This window comes from Haliotis rufescens, unplaced genomic scaffold (assembly GCF_023055435.1).
Source record: "Haliotis rufescens isolate VD_foot unplaced genomic scaffold, xgHalRufe1.0.p SCAF_6, whole genome shotgun sequence".
NCBI lineage: Eukaryota > Metazoa > Mollusca > Gastropoda > Lepetellida > Haliotidae > Haliotis > Haliotis rufescens.
This window is the reverse complement of record NW_025964334.1, coordinates 21,396,589-21,405,645: the sequence shown is the minus strand read 5'-3', so window position 1 is coordinate 21,405,645 and position 9,057 is coordinate 21,396,589. Positions and strand designations below refer to the sequence as shown.

Here is a 9,057-nt window from a genome sequence, read left to right as displayed (position 1 = left end):
AGAGAGTATTTTAGTATGATGTAGGTGACACTTTGTTATTTTTCTTGATTTTCAGGTTGATAGACCAAAGTCAGAAGCTAAGTTAATAATAAATAAGGATGATAAAAATAAATCGATTTGTATTCGCCATGATGCTCTTGATGAATTAAAATTAAAAACAAACGTTCTCATACAGAAGTGAATACATTTGACTTTTTTAACATCATGTACACATAATGCACATTTTAACCTTACTTGTTCCCACTAAATCAACCAACCCAAGCAATTTTATCAGAATGTAAATTTGAAATAAATTGTTTTTAGATACAAACTAAGAATACATGTATATTTGTCTGTCTATGTTTATTTGTTGGTCATTTGGTATTAAATCTGTAAACAATGAAATAAGGAGAGTGTGTCCGTTGCTTCAACCTGTTTATTGTAAGTCTTCTGTGTAATTAGCCTTTCGTTGTTTTGTTGCTGTATCCGATCTTATGTTCCCTTCCAGAAAGTTCATCAGAGATTACTTAACTAGGGGAAGTAACTCTAGAATTACAGAACTAAATGAAATAACTCCAGAAGATTCAACAGAGATTGCTTAACTAGGGGAAGTAACTCCATAGATTGTTTAACTAGGGGAAGTAACTCCATAGATTATTTAACTGAGGAAAGTGATTCCAAATAGTTCAACTTAATTGCACGAAACATTATCTATAGTTCAGGTAAAATTGCATACATTTGAAAAAACAGAAAAACATTTTATAGCTGATTTAACAAATGTTTATGTTATTTAAAACAACACCAATACATGCTGAGACCGAGTGATGGACAGCACTATAGTCTAGGGACTGCATCACTATAGGCTTTCATCCCTAAATAACCAAGGAGATATTCAATTACTGTTCAAAGCTGCACCAAACCCCTCTCCCTCACACAATAAAGCCAAAATGTGGATCAGTAGAAATATATTCTTCAGCTGGTGCGTGCAATGATGGGTTTAGAATAAAGAGTAATCTGTATTGTGTCTTGATGTTATAAGAGAATGTTTCATACCTGATATGTCCTGTGTATTGGGCTTGACTATTACCCAGCGAGTCTGGTCTGTGAGGTGTCTAGTGTCCATACCTTTGCCTGTCTGAATAATTGTTTGATCTGCACCATGATGCTCTAGACTGTAAGGCTGGGAAGTGTCCAAATTTACCCGACCCTACCCGGGTACCCACTGTTGGTCTCAAGAGTTGGTAACTAAATGTCAAATGTGGAATTGCTTAACTGAAGCCCTGGCAAAACTATTCAGATACTTATATCAAACGATCAGATCATGCTTACACTGAAGTTGACTGAAGCTTTATGTTTACTCAAACATTTACAAGTCAAAAGGAATGTGTGCAACACCAGAAAGAAATGTGAACATTAGCGACTTGTAGTGTAATCACAGAGCTATTGTGAATTTTTGCCGTTAAACAATATATCATGTGACTAACCAGGGGTCCAGGTAGTCCTGTGGGTACCCGGGCCCTACTCAGGACCCACCCGAGTACCCGAATTACCCATCCCAGCCCTACTAGACTGTAAATCCCAATGGTATGATATAGTGTTTCCAGCTGTGATATTGCATTCATGCATTCTTCGGGATGGTATGAGGTACATGTGTCAGTAGCAGCGTGTGCAGGCTTTAACAAGTTGATTGGGCTTGTCCACCACCAGAAGAAGGTCGATGGGTGAACACAAACTTTCAGCTCGCAAGACCCTTACATCCTGCTAGTGGAACAGATTTATCATTATACGTTCACAATTTACATGTTGTTTTACGCAAATATCTGTGTGATAATGAAATTATCCTGTGACTGCCATCAGACTGTGAGTGGTAACTTGAAATGCGAACAGGATCACTGATGACGAGACTAGTAAGCACATCAAACATGACTAGTTGAGTAGTAAAGATGGTCACTGGCCAATCAGATATAGATTCTTAGTGTAATCATAATCTGTACTGGCTTGTGAGGATGAGCACCTTTAATGTAAAACTTTTCTATTCCCATTCATGATCCATCATCAATTGCTTGTTCAAAGGTAGGATCAATTTTGAATGTTCAACAAGTTCCATGTCGTTCTCAGACAGCCACTCTTCAGAATGTTCAGTTGATGACAAAGTTCACACCTGTTGATGTCTTTGACATGTAGCACTTCACACAAATGACGACACAGCAGATGAACCAATTTGTTCTTGTGAGCCTTGTTACCAATTCAGCTTTGGAAATTCACACTAGTCCGCTTGAGACGACTAAGCTGGGCTGAGGACAAGTAAATATCCAAAAATCGTAGTCCTTATTGACTTGTAGCATTTGAAGACTATGATCCTGAACTAGTTCTCAGTGTTTTAATCTTGCTACAATTTGGAACTGAATAAAGCTGACAGAAAGTTTTGTCTTGTTCAAGCCGGGCTAGCTTCAAACTCTAGGACAAGTGTAGGGAGGTGTTCACAAGTCCTCTGGTATCATCTTACCAAAAATATTTTCCAAGGCTGGGGAGTGAGCAGCTGGTGCTGAAGAGGCATGGTGTGGCTTCCATGCTTACTTAGTTCAGTCTAACAAGATTTCTTTATTGCATTTGTTTGTTTATTTCTTTGTTTGTTTCTACTGAGGTCAATGTCATTAAATTCAATGTAGAACTATTTGCACACAATTCCTACCAGCTATTTTGTAGCATAATGAACAATTTTCAAGTATTATTTGTGCTTGTTGATTTTGTATTTCTTTTGTATATTAAAAATTAAAGTCTTTTAGTTGCGTTGATGTTGTCTTTACAGAAAGTAGTGCTGTGTTAGGAACATCATCTACAGCAGTGTGTGTTATTCAAACAAAGTGACCTGGGTAATATAGACTGTTAGTTTTTATGGTGTCACTTAATTGAATCACTTGACTCTGCTAATGCCAATTTTTTGCTAAATTAATCTAGCAAAACAATATTGCCTTAAAATATTATTTCGAGACGTCAAGTGAAATGTGCACTTGGTTGTGGAGCAGAATTAACTTTGATGTGTTTGTTGGTCATGCTGAATACCAAAGTTTCATTCCCATCTTTTATAAACAGTGTGAAGCTCCTGATATCCTGGCTTGGTACAGATAAAATACCGCCAAACAGCCCGGGGTAGAATAGGTCTTCAGCAACCCATGCTTGCCGTAAAAGGCGACTATGCTTGTCGTAAGAGGCAACTAAAGGGGTCAGGTGGTCAGGCTCGCTGACATGATTGATGCATGTCGTTTCCCAATTTCGTGGATCGATGCTCATGATGTCAATCACTGGATTGGCTGGTCCAGACTCGATTATTTACAGACCGCCGTCATATGGCTGGAATACTGCTTAGTATGGCGTTAAAAATCAAACCAAGAAACACACTACCAAACAGGGATAGACACCATTTGTCCTATCCAACTAGTCCACAGCTCATTTCGGAGTAGTGGTTGTGTGAAATAACAACGTTTTGGGAGAAAACAACTGGTCGGTCTAAATTTTCACAAGTCTCGGAGTAATGGCCGTGTCTATCCCTGCAAGAGACGTGTTAACCATATCCCACTTGACCACCAATGTCGGCATTCCATGTTCCCAATACCTAGTAATGGGAAAACCAGGTTATAAGGAGGAGGGGTGGGTTCACGTTGTGGTGGGGCTGGGTTGTAGGGTCGTCAAAGCAAAGGAGGAAAAGCTGTCTTTCGGGAGAGATGGGTGGCCCTGAAAAGGGCCGTTGGAAAACAAACTGGAAACTGGAAACGACAGGAAACGGCAGGAACACTGGAACACTGGAAAAACTGCAAACGATGGGAAACGGGTAAAAACAGTGGGGCAGCATGGCCCATGCGTTAGCCACTTTGTTCAGATGATCTCTCTTCTTCATCCTCTACTTCCATCTCATCCTCGGACGGAAGGTGTCGTCGGCGCTTTGAAGCGTGTTTTCGTGAGGGGCTTCTGTCCCGTTTTCTTTTCTCTACACGAGGTCTGATGCCTACACGGAGTTGTGCGAGGCATTCTTTTAGGTCGAGGACATCGGCATGCATGTCTTCGATGAGATGAAGGACGTGTGTCACGGGTGTCACGGGTGTCACGGGTGCCACGGGTGTCACGGTTGCCACGGATGCCACGGGTGTCGACGTGGACGGTGTTGCTAACGTTTTCTTTCGACTGGGTTCTGGGCAATCAGCAGCGAAATGACCCACGACTTGACAGTTGTAACAGCGGTCCAGGCGTTGGGGTGTCTTCTTTCGACGGGGTTCTGGGCAATCTGCAGCGAAATGACCCATAGCTCCACAGATGTAACAGGGGCCCAGGTTCTGTTTCTCTTGACTGCTCATCTTCGGACAGACATAGTGACGGTGACCTTGATCGTGACACTCGAGGCATGTCACTTCAGGGCAGTACAGGTAACTGTGACTGTCGGTCTGGCACTTCATACAACTGTATCGAGCTGGCATGATGGGTTTCATAGAATGCAGTGTGTGTGAGTGGCTACGCTCTTGTTTTGTTTTTATAGGAGAGGCACTGACACCCTGCTTCCCGATTGGTTCCCCAGGCAGCGCCCCCGATTGGTTCGTTCCGGGGCCTGGCCCGCACCTCGGTTTTCCAAAACGGACCGACCCCTGTGTTTCTTTTCCATAGGAAATGGATTTTAACATGGGAGAGAAAGCACAACCCCGGTTCGGCCAATCAGAGCCCCGCCTGGTCCGAGCACGGTCTCTGATTGGTCGGCAACCCAGGCTTCCGATTGGTCCGATTTCGATCCGGTTTTTATCGGGGTGTGCATTTCGATCCTGTTTTGTTTTTTCTTCATCCTACAGACAACATAACACGACTATGAGTTTTTAAAACAAATTTAATCCCCCTGATCACATGAACCAACACAACAAAACAAAAGTCACAGGATGAGGGGGGACATCCCTGTGATTTTTGTGAACACGAGGGGTGACCACGATGGTAGGAACGTCTGACCACTTTGAAAAAAAAAAAAAGAAACGTTGTCACTTGGGGTGTACAAGACACTCCACTCTTCTCTTCCGTGCTTCTTGGGACACCAAACGTCTGTATTTTTCGTTCACTTCTCCATCAGGACAAAACACGCACAAGTATTCGCAGGGGACTTTGGCGTGCTTCAGATGTTCTTTCCAGGGTTGGTCTGTGACTTCCCATTGGCGGAGTGTCACACCGCAGCAATAACAGATCACACGATCACCTCGTCCTGGATAGAAATAGCCAGCCATGGCCATGTCATAAGGGGTCTGGGTCATCTGTTTAGGCCACGTTTGAAAAGACCTCAGACGTTCTTGAAATGAATCATAGTGGGGATGAGAAGGATGACACAAGAAGGAAAAGGTCTCTCCAGAATGTCACTGAGTCGCCATGTGTCGTCCATCAAGAGTGTGTCGTCCATCAAGAGTGGACGTTTTCTCGCTTCTTGTTCTACCGCCTTATCAGACACCCACTCGGAATCGGTGACGACATCTCAGGAGGATGACATGGCATTCATAGAACGTCTTTGCTCCATGATGACTGTGACTTCACTGAAAGAAGGTCTGAGGGTTCGCCTGCTTTTATGAAACTCTCCACCCTACTCCCTTCAACGGAAGGTCATGACCTTAGCTTCCACCTCCTCCACCTCATGACGTGACGTCATCCTGTGTTTGGGTTGACGGACACACGGCGTGAGGCATGACATGATCCATGACATGACATGTCACACGGTGGGTGTGGGGATGATCGATGCGTACTGGAATGACTGACACCAGGCAGCTGATCTTTCAAGAATAGCCTTTCTCTTTTATCTATTTTTTATTCTTTACTTTTATCTTTCTCTTTTACAACGAGCATGTGCACGGACATGACAGACGCACAGGCAGACAGACAGACAGACAGACAGACAGACGGACAGACGACGTAAACGACATCTCAACTCAACCTCTACCCTCGGTTCGGCACTCTATTGGAGTTGAGATCAATCAAGACACAAAGAGTCAGTTCAATCAATCACTGTTTAATAATGAAAAAAACAATCACAACCAGATACAATGGAAATACGAAAAGTCAATGGAGGAGGGAGTGCTTTGCATGTCCCTACAACAACAACAACAACAACAATAACGCGACAACGTTTTCCTCTTCCATCTTCAAGCTCTTCTGTCTTCAATCCCATAAGAGGTGGTCCTCCCTCAACCATGTGAGAGGTCCATCCGTTCAACACGTACAGTCTATGGCCTCCCTGAAACAGACATGACACATCACTTGATCACGGTTGCAGCTTACGTGTTGTAAAGTTCTTCGAGCGAAGAGGAGGATCACCATAAGATGTGATCCTCAGATGCGATAGGTCTGTCATCATGTGTCACTATGCTGTCATAGGTCAACATACTACAAGTACAGTCTATGAGCTCCAGACCACAGGCATGACACATCACTTGCCCGCTGTTGCAACTGATCTATCTTAACATGTTGTTGTGTCGGCAAACTAGACATTCGCGTTGTAGGGGAGTGAGTTGAGCTTCTCCATAAGGATCCAGGTCAACGTTGTTGTCACCATCATCATCGTCGCAAACCATGGGCATACCTGAGGAGTAGACATGAACATCTTCCGGTGATGCTGGTGACCAAGAAGCCTCAAGCAGGGGGAGCGTGTCCAGATCCATGGAAGGGAGAGTGGCCAGCTTGAGCGCTTCATGATCATCGAGGTCATCCGTCGCAATCGTCACAGGGGCATTCGGTGAATAGGTGGGTTCCCGAGGGGTTTGTTCCCACCACTGTTCTAGCACGGTCTGGGCTGAACTGACATCAGGGGTCCTGTCAATCAAAGGACAGAGTCCATTCATCATAGGCATAGGTATAGTCATCATCAACATCGCCATCATCATCATCATCATCATCAACATCACATCAAGAATGACTGAGACAAAGAAGAGCAGGGTACTTACAGTTGTTCTTGAGGAGAGATCTTCAGAGATAATTTCTTCCGTGATCGTCTTTTTGCAGGTTTCAAAAAGGATGTCCCCCTCGTTTGGGTGTCTGTTGTCGCTGTTGCAGTGGTTGCTGTGACTGCTGTGGTGGTGGTGGTGGTGGGGGTGACTGGCGCTGTGGTGATGGTGGTGATGGGTGTTGTTGCTGCTGCTGCGGTGGGGACAACAACGGCTGTGGGTTTGCTCGTCTTTTTCTTCTGGATCTTCTTTATCGTCTTCTTCGATGTTCCTTTCTGGGGTTCAGTCAGCTTCCTCATCTTTGAACGTATCTGGTCGCACATCAGGTTGTCGCCCTTCGCACGTAACTTGGCGTACGCGTCGTCGGTCTTCATCTTTAAACACAACAAGTCGTACACTTCACCCCACAGTTCAGCAGTCATTTCACCGCTCCCATTTCCAGTGCTTCCTTGGCCACTCATGTCGCTTCGTGTCTTGTCATTCAACCGTTTCGACATGTTGTCCGGATGTTCTGTTCGTTGTTGTTGTTGTTTCTTTCCAAGTCTTCACGGAGATGCGTCAACACTTGATGGTACTCTCTCCAAACACGTGTATCTTCCAGATAAAACGCCAACAACCAACACAACGTGAGGAACATCAATCAGAGGGACGATGTTGTTGCTCGGTCCGTTTAGTGAAAAGTGATGACCGGAGAGCGTCGGTCGTATTAAAAGCCACGGAGGTCCTGCTTTCTGATTGGTCCGTTCCGGTGTCGGGTCTGAGTCTCAATTTTTTTCCAAACTGGACCGACCCTTGTGTTTCTTTTCCATAGGGTTAGGCTTGTAGCGTGAGAGAGAAAGCACAACCTCGGTTCGACCAATCAGAGCCCACCCTGGTCCGAGCGCGGCCTCTGATTGGTCGACAACCCAGGCTTCGGATTGGTCCGATTTCGATCCGTTTTTTTCTGTAGGGGTCCATGTCGATTCGGTTTCGATCCGCTGTCATGAATTTTTTTTAGTGAAAGTCGTCTCTGTACCCAAAGGGGAGCGTATCTACAGGCAGCCCTGTGGTGTCGTCGTAGACGAGACGTCGCTTGTCGTACACGGTACGATAGTCTTTTCGGGAGGGTCGGGTCACAATTGCGTTTTCGTACCGAGGTCCTTCTCGAATGATCTGATGAGGGTAATCCAAACTGATTTTCTCCCCCTCTTTCCCAGGCCGTTGTCCCAGTATCAGTCCTTTCATGGTGTCAAAGTTGAGATGGTGTTGGTTTCGGTAATTCAAAGTGAACCCTCGCACTTTGCAGGTCGTGCGCGTTCCATCGGGTCTGGGGTTCATTAACTCGTAGCCATAGTTTTTGGGACCTCCCGACACAAACGTCTTGATGGTGTTTCCGTCCAGTTCATCCGTAAACTCACCCAACGAATGGCCCAGCTCTGGATTCGCGTCGTGGGGTCGATGAATGTAAATGACGCTGTCCGTGTCAAAATACAAGACCCTGCGACCCACCAGGGCAAGGGTCTCGTACAGCTTGAGACGTGCTTGGGCGGTGACCCAAGCGGCGATGGCGACGTTGAAATGAGAATGAGGGGTTTGGTATTCTTTCCGATGAGTATAGGTCACTTCCACCATGTGTTCGTTGACCACGGTCACATCCTCGATGGTATTGTGTTCATCCCTCCACAAGGCAAAGTACTGTAAAGGATCGCTGATATAGACGTTCTGACTGTAGTCTACCCGTTGTCCAAACTTGCCCCAGAGCGAATTCAGTTGCATCTTGGCAATCGTGCGACGTCCTGGATTTTTTTCGATGCGATCCTTGTCCAAGACAATGCCTTCTTTGTCGTAGATTTCCTGGATGTAAGCGTCGTGATCTGTACATCCCTCGGGGTATCCGCTGGCTTCGAGCTTCTCCTTGAAATGCCGATCGATGTAAGTGTCAAAGAGTCCCACTTGCTGGGTGCCGGGGTCATGCTGTGCAAAAGTGTCAAAATGCCAAACGTCGTAGATCTGAAGCACCCGGTAGTCATACTTCTTCACGGCTTCCTGGAGTTCTACGGTGGCGTACATCCCCACCAATGACCTCTCTTCGTCCGTGTGCTGGCAGGGGGTATCTGACCGGGCATCGGCACACGTATGACACAAA

The 9,057-nt window shown here is 45.3% G+C and overlaps 1 protein-coding gene across 1 annotated transcript; it reads right to left on the bottom strand.

The window, feature by feature from the left end:
- Window positions 1–5,893: 5,893 nt before the first annotated feature.
- On the bottom strand, window positions 5,894–7,429 carry LOC124117988. Its single transcript, XM_048386467.1, has 3 exons — window positions 7,089–7,429; window positions 6,572–7,056; window positions 5,894–6,226 (listed from the first exon to the last, which is right to left on the bottom strand). The coding sequence occupies exons 1-3, from the start codon at window positions 7,427–7,429 to the stop codon at window positions 6,216–6,218; spliced, it is 837 nt and encodes a 278-aa protein (XP_048242424.1). The 3' UTR covers window positions 5,894–6,215.
- Window positions 7,430–9,057: the final 1,628 nt, after the last annotated feature.

Coding starts and splice junctions, on each gene's coding strand:
- LOC124117988 (XM_048386467.1), bottom strand. CDS start 7,429: ATGTCGAAACGGTTGAATGACAAGACACGAAGCGACATGAGTGGCCAA. Junction 7,057..7,088: donor ATCACCACCATCACCACAGC/GCCAGTCACCCC, acceptor CCACCACCACAG/CAGTCACAGCAACCACTGCA.